Source organism: Hyaena hyaena, unplaced genomic scaffold (genome assembly GCF_003009895.1).
Source record: "Hyaena hyaena isolate Hyena2069 unplaced genomic scaffold, ASM300989v1 scaffold_38, whole genome shotgun sequence".
In the NCBI taxonomy this organism is placed as follows: domain Eukaryota; kingdom Metazoa; phylum Chordata; class Mammalia; order Carnivora; family Hyaenidae; genus Hyaena; species Hyaena hyaena.
Window position 1 is genome coordinate 4,768,723 of NW_024080670.1, and position 27,572 is coordinate 4,796,294.

A 27,572-nucleotide genomic window follows, 5' to 3' on the forward strand; every position below is an offset into this window, starting at 1 on the left:
AGTCATGCTGGCAAAGTGATGTGGCGCTGGCACGCAGAATGGCAGTCCCAGGGCTCCCCCTCCCAGCCGGTCTGGGCAGCTGGCTAAGTAAAGCAGAAGGTACCATGCTGGCTGGTCCTGATGAAGACGGGTATACCAGCTGATGTGAAAGGACACAGTGCTCCAGTGAACTTGACAACGAGGACGGTAACAATGCAGAAAAAAAAAATCCTTTCACTGCAGCACAGAAGCTGTTTCTGCCCATAGTTTCCTTTCTGTTATTCCCTATACCTGTGATCGGGCCAATTAAAACTAGAGGAAATCGAAACTCTCTCCATTGTTGGAAGATTTGACTCGGGAATGAGACCGTGTCTATCAGAACCCATCTAAATGTCCAACACCACACAACGCAGAAGCCCCCTGCCCCAGCTCTTCCTACGTGGTGCAGAGTTCTGGCCACCAAAATACACTCCTGGCCACCTTCTAAAGCACAGGAGGGCAGCTGGGCTCATGGCTAGGCCAGTGTCCCTCAAGGTGGCTGTTTGACTTAATTCCCTTCACTAGAAGGTGGATCAAAGTTCCGGCTGGCATGTAGGGAGCCAGGCCCTTATGCCTCAACTTTTCCTCTAGGAGATGCCAAAAAGAACAATGAACAAATCCCAGGGAAAGGAAGGGGAACGAATCAATAAAAGATCAGAGTGGAAATTATAGATTTAAGAAGATGGTAGAATCAATAAACGCATCCAAGAAATCGCCGGCAAGTCTGATTTTAAAAAGCAAAGAGCAAACACAAATGCAGAGCCATGATAAGGAAAATATAACTAAGGAGGAGGAGATTTTTTTAAAAAGGCAGACAGAATGCTCCATGAGATGACGCAAGCATTACCAAAGCCTTCAAGGAAACGGACCTTCTCCAGGAAGACACACATAATGAAAACACTTTTCAGGAATGAGATATCAGTGGCCACATGTAGAGCTGGGGCAGTAGTCAGAACATGGCCCCACAAGAGGGGACCCTGGCTCAGAGGGGGCTGCTGAGGGTTTCAGGGCCCCGTCCCTTACTCGACAGCGCATCCTCACTCACAGGGAAGCCTCCAAGGGTCCCCTCAGAAGATAAGGGAGCAGAATCTCTTTGCATTAGTATCGATGCTGGAGTTCAGGGAAAGGGGGGTTAACATATACATGACATCTGTGATCCTCTGAAAAGGGGACAGGATTTTTATTTTATTTTCCTTTATCTTGTCTCACATCTCTGATTTGGTCACACACCAAAGGAAGGGCCGTGCTGAGGAAACCTGCCTGAAAGAGAAAAAGAAAAAGGCAAATCAAATGACCATTTGGCCAGTGAGGGACCCCTTCAGTGTTCTCACCCTGTCTGGTGCTGCAGCCATGAGCCTCATTTCAATTTACTTCTGCACCGCTTACAAGAGAATAAAACAACGTTCGCTTCGTCAGGGGCACATTCAGATGCTCCGTGGTTCCACGTGGCTATGACAATACAAATCACAGATTTCCACAGTTCCAGAAAGTTCTGTCAGTCAGGACTGTGATGTGCTGGACATGGAGGCCACTCTGGGTAATGGGGACCAAAGAGGCTTCTCAGGCTGAAACTCCTTCAGTTAGTTAAATACACTAAAAATGCTGGAAATTCATGGAAATAAAACATCTTGAGTAGAGGCTTTGGTCCAAACTCAGCCAAACCATAACAGATTCACTTAACACTCAACTGTGTTCAATGTATTAGATGTTTTATTTCTGGAAAAAAGGTAATATCCAAGCAATTATATCCATTTGTATGATTTAACAAATTAATTGAAAAGAAAAAAATAAAACACCAGGAAGCATAAAATGTTATTCATTGACTACTGTAAGGAATGGTATTATTTGTTTAATATTATAGGCAATTCAATGAGAATATTTCCTAAGTTAATATGAATACATAATGTTTCAAAAACAAAAGGCTCTTTTTCTCTTAATTGCTTTGGTTCTTTGGGCTGGTGTCTGTTTCCATTCTAGGACTCCCTGGCATCTCTCTCTTTTTTTAAGTTTATTTATTTATTTTGAGAGAGAACTAGAGGAGAGGGGAAGGGAGGTGGGGAGGGGTGGAGAGAGGGAGACACAGAATCTGAAGCAGGCTCCAGGCTCTGAGCTCTTGAGCTGTCAGCACAGAGCCCGATGTGGGGCTGAAACTCGAGAACTGTGAGATCATGACCTGAGCCAAAGTCGGACAGGTGCCCCAATATTTCAGATTGCTACACCTTCCCCTCACCATCTTCTTTCTTTGCAATGAGTGGTTCCGAGTGTGGGTTTCAACATCAAACTGTTCAGGTTGAAGTCTCAGTTATGCACATATTAGTTGTGTGACCTTGGGCAAATCACTCAATTTTTCCTCTCTAAATTTCAGTTTCTTTATCTCTAAAGCAGGGACAATGATTGTAGCCACTTCGAGGCTTGTGGAGAACATCCAATCATATAAAACATGTAATGAGTCTAGAACAGTGCCTGGACATAGGGAGCACTCAACAAATGTTATAGCAATATCTATACTAATACTAATAACAAGATGATTAATATAAAGTTCCCTGATTGGCACCCCAATGTGTACCCCAATGTTTATAGCAGCACTTTCAACAACAGCCAAATTATGGAAAGAGCCTAAATGTCCATCAACGGATGAATGGATCAAGATGTAGTTTATCTATACAATGGAATACCACTTGGCAATGAGAAAGAATGAAGTCTGGCCATGTGTAGCAACGTGGATGGTACTGGAAGGTATTATGCTGAGTGAACTAAGTCAGTCAGAGAAGGACAGATATCATATGTTTTCACTCATATGTGGATCTTGAGAAACTTCACAGAAGACCATGGGAGAAGGGGAAAAAAATAGTTACAGACAGACAGGGAGGGAGGCAAATCACAAGACTCTTAAATACAGAGAACAAACTGAGGGTGTATGGGGGGTGGAGGAGAGGAGAAAATGGGTGATGGGCCTTGAGGAGGGCACTTGTTGGGATGAGCACTGGGTGTTGTATGTAAGCCAATTTGACAATAAAGTATATTCATAAAAAATAAAATTCCCTGATTATTATAGTTAGTACGATTAAACTGTTTTAATGCTTAATTTAAATGCTTGTAAGCTCTGTTTAAACACTTGTCTATCTAGCAAACATGAGCGAGAACCTATTTTTCAGGGCCTGCACTAACTGCTGAACTTATAAAGAGAAATGCAACACGATCGCTGTCCTGGAGGAGCCCAAAGCCTAGCAGGAAGCACACGTATAAACAGATATATCACCACACAACCTGGTTAAATGTCATAACGGCAGCAAGAGCGGGGTTCTGGGGGAGATCAGGGGCTGGAGGGACTCACTCTGCCTGGGGGAACTGGAGAAGGTTTCATTGCTCTAATGAAATTTATTCTGGAAGGTGTATAGGACCTTTGAGAAATGGTTTCCAACAGAATCAGATTTTTTTTAAACTACAATTATGACTCTGTTGACTGCAAATCACACACACACACACACACAATCTGACTTAGAAAGTACTACTCAGAAGGAATGAAAGAGAGTTTAAATGTTTCCATCAAAAATAATTGTCGGGGCACCTGGGTGGCTCAGTCGGTTAAGCGTCTGGCTTGGTTTCGGCTCAGGTCATGACCTCACGGTTGGTGATTCTGAGCCCTGCATCAGGCTCTGTGTTGGCAGTGCATAGACTGCTTGAGATGCTCTCTCTTTCACTCTCTCTCAATATAAATAACAAACTCTAAAAAAATTGTTGAAGCGTTATTTTGTACACCTGAAATTAATATCACACTCTATGTTAACTACACTTCAGCAAAAGAAAAAAAAGGCGGGGAGTGGACGTGAATGGGGCCTAAAGATGAGTAGAATGAGCCACCCCCTGACTGGTGAGGGCTGTGTCTAGCCTCCATCTCCTGGACACCCTTGGGTCACTTCTCTGGCCTGTAGGGAGAGGCAAGGGGCAGGGCGCAGAGACCAGAGAGGCTCTCTTTCTCCCTCTCTTCCCCTCGATCCTACTCTGCTTGCGCCCAGGGGCAGGGAGAAGGCTTGGGGGTTCGGGCAGCTGGAGAGCTGGCCACCAGCACGCACGTCAGAGCATCCATGTGGGTCAGAAGACCCTCCCGCCAGGAGCACAGATATTGGCTGAGGGAGGACTGCCGAGGCCTTAGATCTGGGCTCACACTTTTTTTTTTTTAATTTTTTTTTAATGTTTTATTCATTTCTAGGAGAGAGAGAGAGACAGCGTGAGCAGGGGAGGGTCAGAGAGAGAGGGAGACACAGACTCTGAAACAGGCTCCAGGCTCTGAACTGGCAGTCAGCACAGAGCCCGACACGGGGCTCGAACCCACGAACCGTGAGATCATGACCTAAGCGAAAGTCGGACACCCAACCGACTAAGCCACCCAGGCGCCCCTCTGGGCTCACACTCTTTGTCGTCATCACCGTCCCTGGTCACCACCCTCAGCAAATGCAGCATCCATCACCAAGATTCACCTGCTGTCTTGAGCTCATGTCCTCTGCTTTCTCAAATCTAATGACCTCGCTTACGTCACGGCTTTGCCACCTGCTGCTAAAAGCCCAAACATGCTCTCTCTCATACTGCCATCACTCTGTCATCGCATACATAGCTTGTAACCCACTTTGGCATTTTGGGTACGTGTCCTGGCTGGGAGCCGAGGTTGCTTGTGGCAATGCTGAGCTTACCAGCACACGGGTCTTGCACACTGAAACCTGTCTCATGCTCCCCCCTGAAGACCCAGCTCTTAGTCACCTGGTACCGAGGATGCCCTCGCTCTTTCTATTCTGTGTTCAAAGATATACAAGTTTCCAGGAGACTAGGCCTACGACAGGCTCGGGCTACTGGACCCCAACTAGACCTGCATTGCCAATCCCTAATCCCTTTCTCATCCCCTCCTCCCTTTCCGGGACATCTCCCATGTTGTCCCTGGCCAGTCAATCACTGTATCAACATCCCAGACACACCCTTTCTTCAAAGAGCTGACCTCTTGATCTATTTTACTGGGAAGTCTGAGGCCAGTCAGGATGCTTCCATCTCAAAACATATCTGTCTTGGTTTCCTCATTAAAATAATCTCTGGCTCTCAGTCCTCGATACACAACTTCCTCATGATCCCTGTGAAGATTCAACATGAAAGATGGCAGTTTATGAATCTGAAGAAAGGCTGCCCCTCCCCCGGCCAAAATAGCAGGACTTTTCCTACTTACTACATGGCTGATGGAGAAGAATGGAGAAACACATGATCACGGACTTTGTTGCCGGACACAGAGCAAATCTGTGGTCAGCACAGAAAGCTGGAGGGCACTTTATTCCTCCCTCCACGGTCTCACCTTGGCTGAGAGACGTTGGGTCAAAATGAAGAATAACAATGAAATACTGGGAGTCACCCTTATACTGCCTGGCTACTGCACTTGAAAGTAGCTGCAGTCAGGGGTGCCTGGGTGTCTCAGTCGGTTAAGCGTCTGGCTTCGGCTCAGGTCACGATCTCATGGTTTGTGGGTTCGAGACCCGTGTCGGGCTCTGTTCTGACAGCTAGCCTGGAGACTGCTTCAGATTCTGTGTCTCCCTCTTTCTCTGACCCTCCTCTGCTCACACTGTCTGTCTGTCTCTCTCTCTCTCAGAAATAAATAAAATGCTTAAAAAAATAAAAAAAAAAGTAAAGTAGCTGCAGCCATACCAGTGCCCCCTTTTCCTATCCCAAGAAAACACTGGGGAAGGAAGTGGGGAGGGAGGGAGAGAAAGTCCATGTTAGGAAATGCAGTCCTCACAAGCAGAATGCCACAGGTAGGAAGACAGACGGGAGTCCTGGAGCAAGGCATCTTGGGAGTACAGTTTTGCCAGCACGCCCAAGAGTGGTTGGGATGGAGAGATGGTCAACCTCATCATAATCTCCATCCTATCCTTTAATCCACACAGATGCCATTTTCTCAAGCTTATGTGAAGAGCCGAGCACACATTACTTCAACATCCCTCTTCCCATCAGATTGCTGCTATCTCTCCCCCGCTAAGACCCTGCTACACAGATAAATTCTGGAACCACGGGTTCAGAGCAGCCAAAGCCAAGCACGGAGAATATCCTATCTCCCTCCTGCAGAGCTTTACGGGATAAACACCGCTAGACCCTGGACATTGATTAGGGAGCTCTGTTCAACCACCAGCCATTCAGCTCTCCAGCTCAGAGAAGACGCGGTGCCCAAAAGAACAATGAGAGCTGATGGCCAGTCATAGATTCTGTCAGTTGAAAAATACAAGGTCTAAGCCCAAAGAGCTCTTTGTTTTCGTTTGAAGATTTCTGTTAAAAAACAAGACAAAAAACTCATCATGGGAGCTATGAAAAAAAATGCTACATATGCTCTTGAAAACCAGAAAGGAAAGCACACCATTTTTTAAAAACCATGAAACCAAAATTTCAGAAAAGCAGTTGCTATCCTCAGTAGGACGAAAGACACGATCTTTGCAACAAGTGCATAAAGTTTTTGGAAGGGATTAAAAAAAGAGGACCAAAAAATACAAATGCAGAATTAACATTCTCACTGATGGGAAGCAAAATGTTCACTGCAGAAAACAGCAACAGTATTATATTCATTATTTGAGATGCCTCCCCGGAATGGAAAGAAAGAGCAGAGAAAAAAGATCCTTCTTACTGTTTTGAGGGGGGGACGATGAACAATAATCAGAGATACAGCAGAAGAAAATACTCATCCCTGACCTAAGACCAGGGACCAAGAATCAAAGGGATGTAATGTTTTAGGCAAAAATTGATGAAATGTGGGATCATGACCTGAGCTGAAGTCGGACCGTTAACTGAGCCGCCACCCAGGCACCCTGCATTAGGCAAAAATTAATGAAAAGAGAAACACAGGAAACTTTAAAATAAAAGTAGAGAAAAGAAAATCTAAGAAAAAAAAGGCAGGCAGGAAGGAGCACCAAGGAAGAAGAAAATGAACTGCCTCAGGATTCTCTACGGAACGCTGTAAGGCAGAAGACAACCATGGCGGGTTGCACAGTGTCCCTCAAATGCATGTCCATCTGGAACCTCAGAATGTGCCCTTATTTGCAGAGACGGTCTTTGCAGATGTGATCGATTAAGTTAAGATGAGGTCATACAGGATTAGGGTGGGACGGAAATCCAAGGGCTGGTGTCTTCACCAGGAGCTATGAGAGGGAGGTGCCAACGGGGGTGGGGGAGGGGGGTGAAGTGGGGGAGGGGGTAGCAGGTAAGAAGCCCTTGCAATGACGGCAGCAGAGACTGAGGGAGGCAGCCACAAGCCCGAAGGATGTCAGTTTGCAGACAACCCCGGAGGCTGGAAGACGTAAGGCAGGATTTTCCCCTAGAACCTTCGGAGAAGGAGCAAGAGCTCTGCCGTCGTGTTGATTTCGGGCTTCGGGCCTCCAGAACCGTGAGAGGATACATTTCCACTTGGTGGTCATTTGCTGCAGCAGGCCCATGAAGTGAATCAGACCCGGATGTGTCAAGTTTTAAAAGAAAAAGGTGATAATTGAGAAATGTTAAAACCAGCCAAGTCATTCTTTTGGAAGGAATTACTTGAGATGGTCTCATATACGTAATGATTGAGAAGACATCCCCTCATGTACTGCCTCAAACTTACCAGAACTCTAGGACAAGGATGCCACGATATTATTTCTGGAGGTCACAGCCGACACAATCAGACATGAAGGAGAAAGAAGACGTGTGTGGGAGGAGAAAAAAGTTGCTTGTGGAAGAGAATCCATGCTTTCAAAAAGATTATATGTTTTTTTTTCTTAAAAAAATGTTTGTTTATTTTTGAGAGAGAGGAAGGGAGGGAGAGAGGGCACAAGTAGGGGAGCGGCAGAGAGAGAGAGAGGGAGACACAGAATCTGAAGCAGGCTCCAGGCTCTAAGCTGTCAGCACAGAGCCTGATGCAGGGCTCGAACCCATGAACATTGAGATCATGACCTGAGCAGAAGTCAGAAACTTAACCAACTGAGCCACCCAGGCGCCCCGATTATATGTTGTCTTTGAGTAAAGATATCAATAAAATACACAAACCCATTTTGTATATAAGTGTAATTTCTAAAGGGACATAATAGTCAATCTTGATATTGATTATCTGTAGGTGGTAGGATTATAGATGAATTTAATTTTCCTATGCTTTTCAGTGCAATTCAAAATTTCAATAACAAATGTGTATTCATTTCACAATCAGAAAAGTATATTTAGAAGTATGTTGGCATGTACGTACACACACACACACACACACACACACACACACACACACACACAGACTGGGAAGTAAATATAAAAAAGTCTGAGAAAAGAATCTATCAGACACCAGGTTTTTAGCGAAACGGTTCTCTTAGCTAATACATGGACCTCTGGCAGTGAGCTAACGCCGCTGGGGACATGATATCAAAAGAAGCATGAGCCTTGCCCACTCAAAAGGGCAAGACTGCCCACAGATAATTATAGTGTAAAATATGACAGGTGCCATAGAGAAAGGAAAAGAAATGGAGGGTTCTTGGGAGCGAAAGATGACTTTCCCATAGGGGAATCGGTAAGACTGCTGGGAAAACAGACCTGGCAGGTGCATATTTTGAGAAGGCATTTTAGAAGGAAAGAGAGCTACAAAGGGGCCCCTGGCACCTGGGTAATGGCGGGTAAGGGCCTGTTTGGCTGGATCCTGGGCCGTGTGAGCAAAGGCTCCAAAGACAAGCTGGAGAGAGACTGTGGAAAGCCTTAAATGTCAGGCGAAAGAGTTCCTACTTTATTCCGCACACAAAGGAGACATACTGGGGGCTTTTGGTTGGTGGTGCTACTTGTTTGTTTGTAAGCATCCAGAAGATGTGGACAGAGCTGAATATCTGGGAAAAAACTCTTTACAGCATTAAGGAAATCAAAGCCCCAGGACTCAGGTTAATTACAGCTGAGCATTCTGGCAAACTTGATGTAATCTTATCAAAGCTGGTTGAATGCAATCTTTTGAGATGTCAGGGAGACAAGACAAAATGCCAGAAGCTCAGGGAAAGAGGAAATGACACAAATGTCACACAAAGAAGGGAGTACACAGAAGCAAACATTCCTGTTCTTTCCCTCTTCCTATCTCCTTAAGAAATCAAATGGGGGGTGGGGGCCGCCTGGGTGACTCAGTCGGTTAAGGTCTGACTTCGGCTCAGGTCATGATCTTACAGTTCACGGATTCGAGCCCCACGTCGGGCTCTGTGCTGACAGCTAGCTCAGAGCCTGGAGCCTGCTTCCGATTCTGTGTTTCCCTCTCTCTCTGACCCTCCCCTGCTCATGCTCTCTCTCTCTCTCTTTCTCAGAAATAAATTAAAAAAAAAAAAAGACAGACATCAAATGGGAAATGTATAAGGACCTTGAAGTCACTTTGACAATGGAAGCTTATAAACACTGTACACTACTCAGCCCACCCCAGACATACTGAACCAGAACCTGAGGTTTAAACAAACTTCTGAAGCGAGTTTTATGCACAATGAAGTTTGAAGGGGCGCTGGAGGAGGCTGTAAAATGGCAAGATAACAACTTTTCGGTAAATACAACTTTTTTTTATAATTTTTTTTAATGTTCTATTTTTTTTTTAATGTTCTATTTAATGCTCCAGGCTCTGAGCTAGCTGTCAGCACGGAGCCCGACGTGGGGCTTGAACCTCCGAACTGAGATCATGACCTGAACCAAAGTCAGATGCTCAACTGACTCAGCCACCCAGGAACCCCTGCAACTTTTTTTTTTTTAATTTTTAATGTTTTTTATTTATTTCTAGGAGAGAGAGAGACAGCGTGAGCAGGGGAGGGCCAGAGAGAGAGGGAGTCACAGACTGAAACAGACTCCAGGCTCTAAGCTGGCAGTCAGCACAGAGCCCGACGCGGGGCTCGAACCCATGAACCACGAGATCATGACCTAAGTGAAAGTCGGACGCTTAACCGACTAAGCCACCCACGCGCCCCTGCAACTTTTTGATAAATACAGTAAAACGTTGGTTTGCAAGCATAACTTGTTCCGGAAACATGCTTGTAATCCAAAGTGCTTGGTATATCAAAGTGAATTTTCCCATAAGAAATAACGGTAACTCAGATGGTTCATTCCACAACACAAAAATATTCATATAAAAATGATTATAATACTGTAATAGAACACAAAATAGTAAAGAAAATACAAAGTATTAAAAAATATACAAACAAATTACCCTGCACTTCCCTTTGAAAACCTTCAGGGCTGATGTGAGGGAGACCAGAGAGAGGAGGGTCAGGGTGTAGGAAGACTTTCACTATCACTAACGGAATCACTGTTATCTATTGGCTCAATGGAACCTTTTTCTGCATGGGGGCCATTGTGTACCCTCTCATGGATGTTGACTATAGTACAGTATTAATAAACTCTTCTCCTGCACCATATTTAACGTAACTGGCAATAAGGCAGCAGAGGAAAGGGTCTATATCTGCAGGCAGCTTGACCTAGAGTGAAGCAAAGCATTCATTCCTTTTTTTTTTTTAATTTTTTAAAAATGTTTTTTATTTATTTCTAAGAGAGAGAGAGAGAGACAGCGTGAGCAGGGGAGGGTCAGAGAGAGAGGGAGTCACAGACTGAAACAGGCTCCAGGCTCTGAGCTGGCAGTCAGCACAGAGCCCGACGCGGGGCTCGAACCCACGAACAGCGAGATCATGACCTAAGCGAAAGTCGGTCGCTTAACCGACTAAGCCACCCAGGCACCCCGCAAAGCATTCATTCCTAAGCTTACTCTTGGATGGAAAAGCAAAGGACTGTCCACAGGTGCTCTGAAATGACAGAAAATACACTGATGCCCATGGTGGGCATTTTCCAATGTTCTGAAAAACCACTGATTCCTGCCAAACACCGAGGCCTGAGCCCGAGCATCTGAGCATGGGAGACCATCGCCAACAAAAAGCAGTGCGTGTGTGAGAGGAGACTCATTGGCTCAGTTGTGATCATGTGATGCTCAGTATCACATACTACTCATAGTGTAAGACATTGCTAGTTTATCAAGTCAAAGTTTATTAGAAATGTTTGCTCATCTTGCGGAACACTCACAGAACAAGTTACTCTTGATCCAAAGTTTTACTGTACCACTGTGGGTGAGGTGGGGGGTGGAGGGGACAAACTCTACAACTTACTGGTCGTGTAACCTTCAACAAGTTCATTAATCTCTCTGAACTTTAGTTATCTCATCTATAAAATGGGGGTATTAACAACTCATCAGGTGGGTGTGGAAGTTAAATTAGCATATATACATACATACATATTGCCATGTGCGCGTGTGTGTACATGTGTGTATCTACCTATCTACCACTTAAAAGGTTGTCTAGCATGGTATGTATATACCTATGTGCATAAAGGACAATTCCGCCATGATGTCTGTCTGGGGTAGAAAACCAACAGGATTTGGTAAGACACTGGATGTGGGGTAAGGGAGATTTCTTGGTTTCTGGAATTAGCAACTGACAAGAAGGTAGTACCATCCGCTCGGGGGGCTGGGGCAGGGAAGAAGGACAGCCTGAGTTCAGATGCCTATAGGCCGTCCTAAGAGAGGCATCCAGTGGGCATTTAGGCAGATGGTGCTACATGCTGCGGACAGGGAGCTGGGAAGAATACAGGGATGTGTGAGTCACTAGTCAGAAGGTAATAATTGAAGCCACAGGGTAGGAGAGATCACCAACAAGGAGCATGTAGTGTGGGGGAGCAGCGTGTCTGAGACGGAACCCTGTTCAAAACGTGGGGGCCCCCGCAGAAGAGAAGCTGAGCAGGTGAAGCAGGGAAGGCAGGAAGGGGAAGGCAGGGAGTGGAGGCAGAGGAGGCCCTGTGGGAGGAGAAGGGGGTCACAGGCCACGCTGCAGGGTGGTCCTGTAGGATAAAGATGAGGAGCGGCTAAGATGAGGGAGCGAGGAGGTCTTTGTGACCTTGGCAAGAGCAGGCTCAGCAAAGGACAAGAAGGGGAGGCATCCAAAGGAGGGGCTCAGAAGGGAAATTGTGGAACTATCACTGGGATCGAAAAAGAGAATTCCGAGTGCGGCTGAGATGTGCTCCCCGAGTAATTAAAACATCTTCTCATCTCTTCGGCAAATGCAGTTTGAGATTATGATTTTAGAAGACCATACGCCATGGCGATGACTGCAGTAGACCGATTAAAAAGCCCGGAAAGCACACAATCCTTTTGTTACACATAAAGGAAGCCAAAGTCACTGCTCTAATTAAGCAAGTGAGATAGTTCAATATAAAAACGAGAATATTAGCTGTGGCTCAACAGTAAGAGTGGGCGTGAAACCGGGAGCCCTATGTGGTCAGTCGGCATGACATGACTGGGGGCAGGACCTGCCCTAACCTCCCCTGGTCGGGAAAAACAAGGGAAACAAATTGTAGAACCCAAAGCTGCTCTCTGCTCTTGCAAACAGCTCTCAACATGCAGAGCCCACATATGAAATTCTGGGAAAAAAGACCAAATTCCTTTTCAACTTTAGCAGCCCTGAGAGAAGTAAAACAGTGGTTTTCAAACATGTGTGTATGTGTGTGTGTATGTGTATTAGTGGTTGTCTGATCCCACAGTTTTGATAGAGGAACTGTCTAAATTCAGAAGTAACCACAGTTCTTAAAAAGCACTTTCAGGGCCACCTGGGTGACCCGGTCAGTTGAGCATCCAACTTTGGCTCAGGCCGCGATCTCACCATTCATGGGTTCGAGCCCCTCGCCGGGCTCTGTTGGTGTAGAGCCTACTTGGGATTCTTGCTCTCTCCTCTCACTCTGACCCTCACTCCTGCTTCCTTCTTCTCTCAAAATACATACATACATACATACTAAAAAAAAGAACACTTTCAAAACAATGAAAATATTTTCTCTTCATGACAACAGTATACAAAGGTATTTAACATGATATATTTTTGAGCAGGTTAAAAAGTTTACTTTTGCCATAACTGACGGTACCAGCTCCTGAGCCCCATCTTCTTGAATGGGGAGGGGGAGCAGGTGACAAGTGTAGGCTAGAGATCGCTCTGGCACAAGTAAGATGAAAGAGGCAAAGGATGTTACCCAACAGGCTAGTAAGCAAGACTGTGTGTTTGAGCCACATGTGAGAAATCTGCCGCCTTTGGTATGTGTAAAACCACAATCAAGGCAGAAAACGTGATTTCCTGTGAAGAATTTACCAAGCAATCTGTGAACAGTGTGTACCTCTGACTATCGAAAAAATAAACTGTTATTCATTGGTCAGTATATTTGAAATCCATATTGATCAGAATTTGGAAGTATTTTTTTTTATTTAAAAATTTTTTTTTAAATGTTTTTTAAAAATTTATTTTTGAGACAGAAAGAAACAGAGCATGAGCAGGGAAGGGACACAGAGAGAGGGAGACATAGAGTCTGAAGCAGGCTCCAGGCTCTGAGCTGTCAGCACAGAGCCCGATGCGGGGCTCGAACTCATGAACCGTGAGATCATGACCAGAGCTGAAGTCGGACGCTTAACTGACTGAGCCACCCAGGTGCCCCAGAAGTTATTTTTATAGTAGGCCAGGGTACTGTATCCCACTAGTTGAAGACCACCAGAGTCAATAAACAAAAGACCCCGGACACCCACAGAAGGTGCAGGAGCCAGAGATGGGAACCTGAGCCACGGTCATTACAGCGGCAGGGAGATCCTGTCGTGGGGAAAAACATGGCAGCAAGGGGAAGGGAGGCCGCTGGGAAGGAAGAGCATGAGCATGCCCAGACCTGCAGAAGGTTGGGAATGGAATACCTCCAATTCTAGGTGTGTGTGTGTGTGTGTGTGTGTGTGTGTGTGTGTGTGTGTACAGGTAAACTCCACACCCAATGTAGGGCTCAAACTTATAACTCTGAGATCAAGAGTCACATCCTCTGAGCCAGCCAGGTGCCCCTCTCCAGTTCTAGTTTTGAAACTGGAGAGCACGCTTATGCTGAATATCGTGACTGTTTCCAAGATTTCTCCTGGGAAGATCTGGAGGACTTGTTTGATTTTCTTACTACAGTGTGTGTTTAAGCCTGTGGAGTTGGTGTCGTTTTGGGTCTCAACTACCCAAGATGGTCGCCAAATGGCTGGTCAGATGGTGCTAATTCTCCTCAGGTGCTGCTGATCTTAGGAAAGTAGGTCATAAGTCATAATATATCAACAAATAGGGTGGAGGAAACAAGGGTCAGAATCATTCCATGAACCTGACTACCATCAACAGAGGACAAAAGATACACTGTTAAGGGCTGCAGAATGAAATGCCTTGTTTGTTTATGCTCGACCTTATTTTTAAAAATATTTAAAGCAGCTTACTGAAATATATCTTTCTCAACGGATGAAATTAGATACAGAGCAAACTCAAACAAGGGCAAATTAGGTGTGTGTAAATAAAGTGAAAGCAAGAGAATCCGATTAGGATGTCCCTTATAAAGTCCATTAAGGTGGTGAGAGGCAAGCCATAAACAGGGCTCTGAGCCTCCTGGAGGCCAATTCAAAGAGGAAAAAGCTCCAGTCATTGACAGTACCCCCCCACTGCCTATAAAATTAGCAACAGAGCAGCTCCTCGGGAGAAGCACCGTACTTCTTGGTTTGGAGTGAAACTTTCCTCATAGGCCCTCTTAAGAGAGACATTTTATGGCAGACAGAAAAATCCTCAAGAGCATCCTACGAGAGACATACCATCTAGATCCATATGGCTTTTTTCCCATTCTATCCATCAGGCCAAGTTAAAGTTGTAATGCCAAGCCACAGATCAAGAGAAGCAAGTCAGAGAGAGGCCAAGAACGGCAAGACCAAGTGCTTGTAGCTATCTTATGGTGGACATTAATCCAGGAGTTAAATTTAAACCATCTATGGCATGGATGTCTCTTTGGAGAATTCCTTAGCAACATTCTTCTTAAAATCAAGCTTGTTAAGGTTTGGCCAGAAGAGAGCTTGAAATTATATGTTTGAGCTAAAACCTAAAACTCTGTGCTATTGGTCAAGGGCAGGCTTGTCTGCTCTAACAATCAACTTCATTTCTTTAGAAAACAGCCTATCAACAGTGGCTTGGAAACTGAGCGACGAGGCCCAGGGGCTCCTGGAGCCACGCAGACCTGGGCTGAAATGTCACCTTTACTGCTTCACTGGCTGTGGGACCTCTATGAGATCATCATTCAAATGGGGATCCATTCAATATCCACAAATGTCCCCCGAGCATGCACGAGGTGAAGTGTAATGAAATAATGCCTATTGCCTACAATTGTTTGTGAGGGTTAAAGAGGTAAATGCACCAAACATTGAGCTCAGTGACTGGCACATAGTAAACATTCAATAAGCGCTAATACTAATAATAGGAATAACAAAATAATTATCACAATAGAAGAGTTCTGGCTCCACTATGATACATAATTACATGTTGAAGGTCTCAAGGTTCTACATCACAGGAAATGGTTGCAATAATTTTAGCCTGGAAGAGTTTCAAAGTCAGCATTACCAATCACCCACCAAGATGCCAAAAATATCTGAAAAAGCACCCACACTTTTAAGCTGTGCTAACTTACTGGTAAATGCTCTGAGATAAACATGTCTGGGGGTACCTAACTGAGTCAACCTGCTACTGCAGACTTAGACACAAACTGGTTCAGTTTTGGAAAACATCTACCAAAATTGAGATTTTAGCTGCAGAATGCCGAAGCCTTGATGCTCTGGTGTTCCTGAGGGAAATACGCTGGTGCCTTCAATAATCTCTCAATTTGGTAATACGACACAGAATATAATTTCTCCCATCAAACGCCTATGAAAACAAAAAGCCTACTCAACCCTGAACAGAGAACAAAGCCGCACGGAGTCAGGGACGTGGGACAGGCAGCTACATCACTCATTAGCCAAGAATCATCTTTCTGCACAAGACTCCCACAGGTATAATTCAAATTCATGTCTGAGCAAAAATACAAATCGCTACATATCGGACTTCAAGAGTCCCCACACAGATAAAACCTCAGATGCCAAGCAAGTCCACCCTAAACCGTCTTTTTGATAGTAATTAGATCGTACTGCCAGATAGCCTTGGATGCCACCGTGAGTTCCTAACAACAAAACCAAGCCACCCTCATAGAGAAGCATTTATGCATCTTTCCTGTTCATCAGGGGAGCGTGTAACTCGTCCAAATGCAGGCTTGCATCATTAAGGTCCAGGTTTAAAAAGGAATAGACAATATCCCACCCTTTGCAGATTGTGACACCACCTGGAAGTATCACGATGTAGGGTTATATGAAAATCAGCAGCTGGGCTGGGCAGGAGAGAGGTCTATATTGTGCCCATACCATTCATCATTCATAACACATCAGGTTCCTGTCCGTTGAGTCAAAGGCCAAGAAAAGATCAATGAAAGCTACAAACAATCTTTGCTTTTCCTGACAGATTTCGATATAAAGTGGTGAAGAATGGTCGATGGTGTAATAGCTATGCCTTGCCGAGAATGCTGCCATGAGAGACCAGGATTTCAATTCATCAAGAAGAAAAATGGCATATGTTTTAGATGGAATGCACTGCAAGCTAATGAGTCCAATTATATGTGGGGGGGGGGTCAAGGAGGCTCGTTATTCCTTTCCTTTATTTATATTTGATGGGTTAGGCTACTTTCTGATGTCAACCAAATTGAACCATTCATTCATTCAATCAATATTTACTAAGTAATGACCGTTAAGTACTGTGCTTGGTGCTAGGCACACAGTGGTAACTAAAGAGCCATGACTCCTATTTTCAGGGAGTTTATAATCCACCCCCTTGTGTGTGGGACTGAGGAAAGTGCCCGGGAGAACAGTCCACTGGCAGCAGAAGAAATTCTCACCAGGTGCTTTTTGTTTGAGCTTTTAAATCATCTACCAGATGAGGGAATGTTAGAGATACATGTGGGGGGTCCAGCTGTTTGCAAGTGAATTTTGTCTATAACGTTTTCAGAGAGAAGCTGCCCCACCTACAAACTGTGCTGGGGAGATGGGTCTAGGAGGGTTTTTATACCACATGATGCCACTTCCCCAAACACAATGGTGTCAATCAGGGAGAGACACCTGAACCAGAGGAACCAAGACTTGGAATTTGAAATAAGGGCTCAAGGATAAACAGACTGTGGTGGGCACTTGGGGTGCAAGACCAAGGAAACTGGGGGGCTAGAAATCAATTTAGTAATAAACAATATTTATTAAAAATTTAGTATGAGGGGCGCCTGGGTGGCTTAGTCGCTTGAGCATCTGACTTCAGCTCAGGTCATGATCTCATGGTTCATGGGTTTGAGCCCCGCATCAGGCTCTGTGCTGACAGCTAGCTCAGAGCCTGGAGCCTGTCTTCGGATTCTGTGTCTCCCTCTCTCTCTGACCCTCCCCTGCTCACACTGTCTCTCTCTCTCTCTCTCTCTCAGAAATAAATAAAACATTAAAAAAAAAAAGGAATTTAGTATGTACCAGGGCTTAGAAATATAACCGTGAACAAGACAGACATGGTGCCCACCCTCATCTCTGGTGGATGAGAGAGAAGTAAGTGAATAAATAGAGTGTGCTAAATACTATTAAGAAAAGAAAAAGGAATGCTGAGTTAGAGAACAGCACAGAGAAGAGGTCCACTTTAGGGAGAGTGGTTGGGGAGGCCTCTCCGAGAAGGTGACATTTAAGCTGAAACCAGCCATGAGAAGGACTGGGGAAGCCCATTCCAGGCAGAAAGAATGTTAAGTGCAAAGGTCTTGGGACAGGGAGGAACTCAGTATGTTCTAGAGACCAAAATAAGGCCAAATGTGGGAAGTACAGTGAGCAGCGGAATGAGAGAAGGTGGAAGAGGAAGGCAGAACCGGATCACACAGGCTCTTGTATGGCTCTGTGAAGGGTCTAGACTTAAATGGGCGGCCAAGGAAGGGCGTTAGGAAAGAAAAGACATTGTATTGTCAACATTTTAATATATCACTCTGGTGTAAGGACAGACATACAGACTAATAGGATGAAAGAGAAAGCCAGAAATCAACCCTTGCATGTATGGTCGATGGATTTTAGACAATGGTACAAAGACCATTCAATGGGGAAAGAACAGACTTTTTTTTTTTTTTTCAGGTTATTTACTTATTTTGAGGGTGAGCGAGAGAGCGAGTATGTGCATGAACGTGTGTAAGCAGGGGAGGGGCAGAAAGAGAGAGAATCCCAAGTAGGCTCCATGCGCAAGTGAGGAGCCTGATGTGGGGCTCGAACTCACAAACTGTGAGACCTGAGCCGAAATCAAGAAGTGGATGCTCAACCGAATGGACCACCCAGGCACACCCAAAAGGACAGTCTTTTCAACAAACAGTGCTGAGAAAACGAATCTCCACATGCAAAATAATGAAGCCGGACCTATGTCACTCCACACACACGCACAAAATAACTCCAAACAGACCATAAACCTATTGAATGAAGCTGGACCCCTACCTTACACCATATACCACATACAATTCAAAAAATGGATCAAACACAAAAACATAAAACCTAAAACTATCAAGCTCTTAGAAGAAAACAGGGGGAAATCTTCATGGCAGTTGGATTTGGCAATGACTTCTTGAATGTAATATTGGAAGCACCTGCAACAAAAGAAAAACTAGATGAGGGGCACCTGGCTGGCTTAGTTGGAGGCACATATGGCTCTTGATCTGGGGGCTCCTGAGTTGAATCCCCATGTGGGGTGTAGAGATTACATAAACAAACAAACAAACAAATAAATGTATGTATGTATGTTTAAAAAAGGAAAAATGAATGGATTGGACTTCATAAAAAAATTAAAAACTTCGATGTGTCAGGATATTGTCAACAGAGTAAGAAAAGAGCCTATATAACAGGAAAAAAAGATTTGAAGATCATATATCTGATAAGGGAATTGATGAATATATTAGAAACTCCTATAACTCAGTAACAACAAGACAAACAATTCAACAGCAAAACAAACAACCCCATTATAAACAGGCAAAGAGGGCAAAGAACTTGAATAACATTTCTCCAAAGGAGAAATACGAATGACCAATAAGCGCATGAAAAGATGCTCAACATTGCTGATCACGAGTGAAAGGCCAATCACAACAATGAGGAGGTGCCCCTCTACACCCATTAGAATTTCTATTAAACAAGATGGAGCCAATCTGGGTGGGAACGTGGAGAGCCTGGAACCCTCATGCATTGCCGATGGAAACATAAAATGGTGCGACCACTGCGGAAACAAGCTTGGGAGTTCTTTAAGAGTTAAAAACAGGATTAGGAGGAACTTAATGGAGGACCATGAGGGAGAAGAAGGGGGGAAATTGTGGGGGAAAGGGAGAGAGGCAAACCATGAGAGAGTCTTGAATGCTGAGAACAAACTGAGGACTGATGGATGTGGGGGGGGAAGGGAGGAGATGGGCATGGAGGGGGGCACTTGTGGGGATGAGCACTGGGTGTTATATGGAAACCAACTTGACAATAAACTATTTGTAAAAAAAAAAAAAAAAGAGTTAAAAATAGAATTAGTACATGATCTGGTAATTCCACTCCTAGCTAACAGACCCAACAGAATTGAAAGCAGGGACTCAAACAAATGCACACCAGTGCTCGTGGCAATATTATTCACCATAGCTAAAAAAAGGGCAAGCAGCCCAAGTATTCATTTGGATAAATGGATAAACCAAATGTGGTGTATATAAGGATGAATAAGAATTCATCCATCAATGGGAATGAAATTCTGATCCATGCCAGAACATGGATGAACCTTGAAAAAAAAGCATGCTAAGTGAAATAAATGAGACACAAAGGACAAAAATGGTAGCATTCCACTTAAACAAGGTCCTTAGAATAGGCAAATTCATAGAGACAGAAAGTAGACCAGAGGTTACAGGGGCTGGGGAGAGAGGGGAATGTGGCGTTGTTGCCTAATGGGTACAGTTAGTCTTTGGGGTGATGAAAAATGCTCTGATAGTGGATGATGATGACAGCTGCATCACATTGTGAATATACTCATTGCCCCCCTGAAGCGTATGCTTAAAAACGGTCAATTTTATGTTGTGCATATTTGACCACGATTAAAAAACCAAAACAAAACACCACTGCTGGGAAGACAGACAGGAGAGAGGCGACTGTGTAATCAAGGGAGCTGGTCTGCAGAGAGAACAGCACCGATGAGCAGAGGAGAAATCACAGGGACCAGAGAGAGCCGGAGAAAATAGATGCTTGATGGCTTCCCGGTCACATGAGGCCCAGCTGTGCTTCCTGAGCTTCATTTCGGTGAGACCCACCCATGTGCTTTCAGTGGGTCGCCTGAGACTTGAGCTGGACTGAGTGGGTCTTTGTTCTTTCACGAGGGAACAGCTGGGATCTGGGGAGGCAGCCGCCACGGCACTGACCACTGGAGGCGGCTGGTTCCTGAAGCCAGACCACAGCTCCAGGAGGGCAGAGAAAATGCTTTTTCCCTCCTCTCAGTGCCTAGCACCGTGCCTGCCGCGGGGTGAAAGGCCTCCAATGAGCGGTTATTGGGTGGGCACCGAGAAGCCCTCCGTGAGTCTTCTTACAAAGGTCTGGGCTTCCATGTTCTCACTCACCAAGTGTATGTCCAGTTTAAATCAAGCCAACTGAGCCCCGAAATCTGTCCTCAGGGCTGAAGTGAACAGCCAAGCTTGGTTCTTCACAAGGACTTCTACCTCATTTGATCAAGGTCAAAAGAAGTCCACGCAAAAATTCAATTTTATAGGCTCCTGGCCACCTTTTAGCCAACTTTGAGTTTCAGGATGCCCGCGACTGACTGGGTTTCCAACAACATTCAGCAACTCAAGTGTGTAAAAACAACAACAACAAAAAATTAACCTTATTTTTCTCATGACCAGAGAATTCACAAAAAGGCTTTTAACTTAATCATATCTGTTGGTCACAGATGATAGAAAATGTCTCCTTCCTTAAAACACTGGAGTGAGAATTTCAAGAGATCCTTAGATGGCAAAAATGGAACTTGGCTCATTTCATTCGTCTCAGCCATTCCAACCACCAGTGCCTGTCATTTCTAACAAGGCAAGAGTCAACACAATCTAATTTCACAAAAGGAGAGGAACTGGCACCCAGAGAATCATCATCTATGGCAATGTTGGGGGACCACACGATTAAAATGGTAATCTGAAGACTATACAACAAGAAGATATTTACAGGGGTGCCTGGGTGGCTTAGTTGGTTAGGCATCTGACTTTGGCTTGGGTCATGATCTCACGGTTTGTGAGTTTGAGCCCCACGCTGGGCTCTGTGCTGACAGCTTGGAGCCTAGAGCCTGCTTTGGATTCTGTGTCTCCCTCTCTCCGCCCCTCCTCCACTCACGCTCTCTCTGTCTGTCTTTCACAAATGAATAAATGTTTTAAAAAAAGACATTTACAAAATATAGCTAAATGAAAAAAAGAGAAATGGGAAATTATATGTATAATTTGATTACAGCTATGTGGGAATGAGGTGAGTAGCTCTAGAGACTGGAAGTTACCCAAAGGAGATAAAAAAAAGGGGCTGTAGGGCAGGAGAATGATACATGGATTTTTAAAAAATGTTTATGTACTTATTTTGAGAGAGAGAGAGAGCATACATGTGAGCAGGAGAGGGGCAGAGAGAGGAGGGAGAGAGAACCTTAAGCAGGCTCTGCACTGTCAGTGCAGAACCGGACATGGGGCTTGAACCCGCAAACCTCAAGATTATGACCTGAGCTCAAATAGACTCTGATGCTTAACCGACTGAACTACCTAGTGGCCCCCATACATGGAATTTTTAAATGTATTTTAAATTTACTTTATAATATTAAAAAAGCCAACTAGAAACACACACACACACACACACACACACACACACACACACGGCTCCGGAGTAAAAACCTGAACAAATGGAAAGAAGAATTCTGGTCAGCAAGCTGCCTCGGCGGGCCGGGGGTGATGATGACTAGCCTCAGGCTGAGGCAGGGTTTCTTCAAGTGCGATCCTGGGACCAGCCACATCACCATCATCTGGGAATTTGCTAGAAACGCACTTTCTGGGTTAACCCCCGACCTACTGGATTGGAAATTCTGGGGATGGGGCCTAGCAATCTGCCTTGATAGACTCTCCACGTGACGTAGGTGGCTGCTCAAGTCGGAACCCACCGCAAGGACCTCCCCGGCCTCACAGTGTGTGGTTGCCACAGGTCTACAAAGGGTCCATCTTTGGGGGTCTGGGGGGCCCAGTCAGTTAAGCGTCCAACTTCAACTCAGGTCATGATCTCATGGCTCATGAGTTCAAGCCCCACGTCGGCTCTCTGCTGTCAGCACAGAGCCTGCTTCAGATCCTCCGTGTCCCTCTCTCTCTCTGCCCCTCCCCCACTAGTGTGTGCTTTCTCTCTCTCAAAAAATAAACATTTGAATGAATGAATGAATAAATAAATAAATGGTCCATTCTTCATGACTTTGTTTTCTCCCCGAACACCACTCTCACTGTTTACAAGAGCTTCACATGATTTACTGGATCAGGTTCAAAGTCTTTACCTGAGAGTCACGGGGTCTACTTTTGTTACCAAATTTCATCCTCACCACCACAGATGGCTAGCTACCACGAACTGTGCTTATGTGTGCCATCTCATTCAATCCTCCTGACAATTCTACAAGGCAGACAATATTAATATCTCCATTCACATAATATAAGAATAAAATATCCCCACCGATGAGAAAACTGAGGCCAAAAGAAGTCCAAGACCATACAGCTAGGAAATGATGAAGCAGGCATGGCTTTGGAGCATGTGTCTCTCGGCACCACTGAGGTTCAGAGAAGTTCCCAGACAACAGTGGGTGGCGGAGCCAGGACGGGCAGCCGGGCCACTTTCAAAGGCTGCCAGCTCTGTGGCCGCTCGGCTCTGCTGCTCCACACTCTCTGTTAGAGGCAGGGCCATTTGCTCACTGCCCTTGAATATATCACTGCCAAGAATCACACTGTTTGCAAATATCTGCTGTTGATCTTTTTTTTACCACCGACCCAGGTCAGACAGCCTATACGAGGCCTTGCAGGCTGCTTCAGCAAGATCCCCCGCTAGGAAGGGTCACACCCTCCCTTCTCTTACCCCCATCATGCCCTATCTGGATCTCTCTCCTGATGTTTACCAGTTCCCACCCCGAATTACAGTTAGACACGTGCTCCTCCGGGAGAGGCGGTGGTCCACGCTGGCCTGGTGCCACTCGATGCCGGACACAGAACTCGCATTGACTAAGTCAATCAGTGGTGTCTTTTATGTGACTAAATTCATTTTTTAGATTTTTTTTTATCTTATCTGCCCAGCTCAAGACAGTAAATTCCTTAAGAACAAGGACCAAACCTTGCACTTATTTTCTATTTTCAAGAATATTCAGCCCCGGGCCACATAATACAGTCAAGTCCATAATATATGATTGAGTTTGAATAAAATCCTACTGGTACACAACTCTGGTATAATTTTTCCTATTCCTTAAATGCTGCAAGAATGCAGCATAGATTAGGAGAGGATAACTGGGTTCTACACAAATGGATCCAAGCAACTCATTTTTTTGGTAAATAGAAAGATACATGTAATGTTTTTTCATAGTGTTAAATAATAACCAAGAGAATTCTATGAGCACATTTTCCTAAAAATTTGTTCAAACTTCCATGGGGGCCCAAAATCACAATTCTGTCTTAAAAAAAAAAAAAAAACCTGAGGCTAAAATATGCCTTCATTATCCCTCTTTTAAAATGAAAGCATACTCTTTTTTTTAAAAATCATCACATAAACCCTGATGTCTCTCATAAGGAAAATGTGTATATTTTCATTTCACTTCACATATCTATCATCTATGACAGTCGTTTAGCCCAACAAATACACTTTTAATAGGAAGAAAAGAAAATCTCGTCAATATTCTAACCCCTATCACATATCCAGAAAGCAAAGGTACAGAAAATCAGAGTAAGTCTTTCAATAACATTTAAACCACACAAGCTCGATGCGTGAACTTTTAAGAATAAGATAATATGAAAACCAAATGCTGCCTCTCTTAATTCATTAATCATTTAATTGAATTACCCCAATTTCATACACCAGAGAAAAATACCAAGCCACAGCATATTTTTAACAAACTGGAAGACACAGATTAAGAGTATGTAACAATAAAAACAAGTAGATAAAGATGATCAAATTTTTATGGCCTTTCAATAGTCATTTATTCCCGTCGAAGCCTTAAGACTGTATCCACATGGTCTGACAGTAAATAGACAAAAAAAGATCTGATGAGCTTGGCGATGCTCTAAATCTAAATCAATGTACTACCACTGAACAGACAGTGTAAACTTACCAGCTCCACAGATCCATAATGTTTCCTACTGAAATCCCCACGTCTACAGCCTAGGTCTTCCGAGACAGAGCTGGAACAAAAATGCTTCATCAGTATTATACATAGCGATCTGGCCACAAACCTTCTGCAAAAATCCACTACCATTTGCAAAAAGGGCTCTGCTACGGAACAGGCTCGCCCCGGCTCCTCACTGCAGGGGAGCCTCCTGGCCACAGACACAGTCCTCAGCAGCCATTGCGGTGCCCGGCTTCCTGGAGCCCTCAGTAAAAAGAAAAACACCCGAGTCATCCCTGCAAGTATAGGCAATGATTGAATTAAATATTTAGTCATTTGGAATCGATTGAAATTTCCAAGGCGACTGGTGGTTTATAATTTCATTTCTGTATAACCAAAGGGGATGAGGAACCCTGCAGTAAACTTGAGGCCAGGGACAAAGCTTGCAATTATCTTTCGTTTAAGAGAACCTCTTTGTCCCAAAGAGTCAACATAAAAATAACCAGCATTATTTAAGGCTATATGGCAGAAATGAAACTTGAAATGGGAGGGAAAAACTTCAAAATCCTGGGAGGCCCCCTCAATCCCCCCCTTTAATTTATGACACTATGACAATGTGAAAAAAGAGATCGGCCCTGACAGAAAATCTGAAAAATCTAACTTCAAGGATATTTGGTTTTTATGTAACCGTAGCTAATGCTTCCCCCAACCCCCCAGGAGGCTTAAATCAGATAAGAAAAATCACATGCATTGTGGAGAAGAGCAATTAAAACAAGGACGAAACCCTTCCTGCATTTACATCTTGAATGCATAGTTACACACTCAAAAGAGACATATCTTATCCACCAGGTAGTATATTTAGGACCCCAGGCAGTGCTCGTGAAGCCACCGGGGATCCACAAATGCAAGCAGCTTTAGCAAGTCCTGTCCTCACAGGTCATGCAAATAACTCCTACCGTAGAAAACAGAACTGCCCGAGGGCTCCATGTTTAATGCATCCAAAATACTTGGGCTCTAACATGCAAAGAAAGGTGCATTTTGTACCTTTTCATCCTTCCTTACAAGGTGGCTACATTTTCTACATTTCAGCCTCCTTGGCACGCTCAGGAAGAGACTGACTTAATCTTATATGAAAAATTTAACCTTTTGTAGTCTCCACTTTCTTAGCAGAAAATGTGCAACAAATTAATGACTGCAGTTTGGAAGGGTGTCCTAGATATTACCCAGGCTACCATCCTACTTGCGGTGACAGGATTTTCTATCTGCGCCCCATCCCCCCACCCCCCAAATCCCTGAAAGAGATTTGAAACTTCCCTCCATGGCCTATTCCGGTCTGTATTAAATATGTCCTCAAGGTCCAGGGTTTTCAAAACCCTCCTGGAGAATCTGCCATTGCCCTACATAACAGGTTCAGGATCCTTCCCTGGTGGCCCTGCGTTACCGAGAGAGCGGGCTCCAGGGACAGGAGCGTCTAAGCACCGGGCTAGAGATCAGGCAGAGAGTGGACGCCCAGTGGCTGGTGACCGAGAGCTCTGTCGGCCGGGCTCAGCCCACCTCTTCAGTTTTAGCGGGGCCACCACCCGACCATCAACACCTGCAGCAGCTTCTACCACGAATGGCCAATATCATGAGAAGAACAAACATGCTGGGCTCTGGGCCCCTCCCCAGGCTGCCCCCGGCACCACCACCGAGGGCGTTCTAAGACACAGTGCCATCTCCCTAGCTTTGCCAACAGCCAGAAACGAACACAAAAAAGATGACAGGTCTGTGTCCTGGGGCAGTCACATCCTCAGGTGCTCCATAGTGGGAAGGCAGTGTCCGATGAAAACAACCAGGAGAGAGAGAAACAGAACATCTGCTATGGGTTGCCCCCCCCCCCCCCCGCTATTTATGTCTCCTCCAATACATTGCAGAGACAGTACCCGCATATGGCAGGAGCCAGGCTCCACTCTATGGGGTGCATGTTTTGAAACCCTCCCAACTCCCCTATGCCCTCCCCAGGCTCTCTGGCCCCTTGGTACCCAGCGCAGGAGATGAGATTAAAGGGTCACCGGGGCTCCATGAGGAGCTGTGTTCTCCTGCAGGTCCCCGAGTCTGGCCTACTGCTTGCCACAGAGCGGACGTGGGAAATGTCTGCTGTATTAATGGAGGTCTGTGCACACCATTTGGATCTGACTAGCTAATATCTGAGAGCACCCCTCGTGGGCACGAAGGTTGACATACTCTCTCACAAGCCAATGGTCACTGTTCCATCAGACCAGACAGCCCGGGCCCAGGAAGCACACACTGCTACGTGCACGCCGAAGTCTATTCCGTTTTCCTCTTGGGCTTGTCACTAGATGACATGTCCCGAGCCCCTCTTGCAGTGTGACCACATGACTGAGCTCTGGCCAAGAGGCTATGGGCTGAAATGCCGTGCACCGTTTCCAGGCACAGCTCATGGGAGGTGCTTACTCTCCTTGACCTTGGCCAGCAGGGGTGGCAGCGCTACAAGGACCCCCAGGAGGGCAGAGCTTCAAGAGGGAAGACACCTGGGTCTCTGAAAGCCGAATCGCAAGGCCACACCTCCAAGAGCCTCCGGATTAGAATATGACGTGAGCAGGAACTAAACGCCGAATTGTGTTCACCCCATAGAATTTAGGTTTACCCGTTAAAGCTGCGGTGTCACCCAAACTAATACGGTAATACGGAAGTGGGTATCTTGCAAGCAGGGCGCTACCATAGCAACAACCTACAGTCTGTGGCACTGGCCTGGAGGCAGGCAGCTGCCGGGGAGGAAATGGGTCTCGGAGGCTGGGAAAATGGAGATCTACATAACACGGTGGCAAAATATGGGATGAAACTTACACTCGCGGTGATGGAGAAAACTCTAGGGGAAGTGGCTAGACAGAGCGCTGATGCTTTGCATGGCTCCCCCTAACCGACCGTAGCAAGTTTTTTTATTACAAAGAAAAGATGAGCCCGGGCAAGAACTGGACGGATTTTACGCACAAGAAGCAGAGAGAGTCTGGAGACCAAGGGCTTCACAGGCTTTGGGAAATCATGGGTTCTGGACTCCAGACAGTAAGAGTACTGGCTAGTGCAGTGTGGGTAGAAACGATGGGGACCTCTTCCAGACCTGGCCCATAAAAATTTCCCACGAATAGAATGTAAACTGGTGCAGCCGCTCTGGAAAACAGTGTGGAGGTTCCTCAAAAAAATTAGCAATAGAACTCTCCTATGACCCAGCAATAGCACCGCTAGGAATTTACCCAAGGGATACAGGAGTGCTGATGCATAGGG

General features: G+C 45.2%; 1 protein-coding gene across 2 annotated transcripts in view; it reads right to left on the reverse strand.

Annotated features, from left to right (window-relative positions):
* The window catches only part of GARNL3 (GTPase activating Rap/RanGAP domain like 3), a 152,960-nt gene that overhangs the window by 88,036 nt on the left and 37,352 nt on the right, over window positions 1-27,572 (reverse strand). For both annotated transcript variants that reach the window (XM_039229480.1, XM_039229479.1), the window contains exon 3: window positions 24,297-24,366. In XM_039229480.1, coding sequence (XP_039085411.1) covers window positions 24,297-24,366 — 70 coding nt within the window. The remainder of the gene's footprint in view (window positions 1-24,296; window positions 24,367-27,572) is intronic.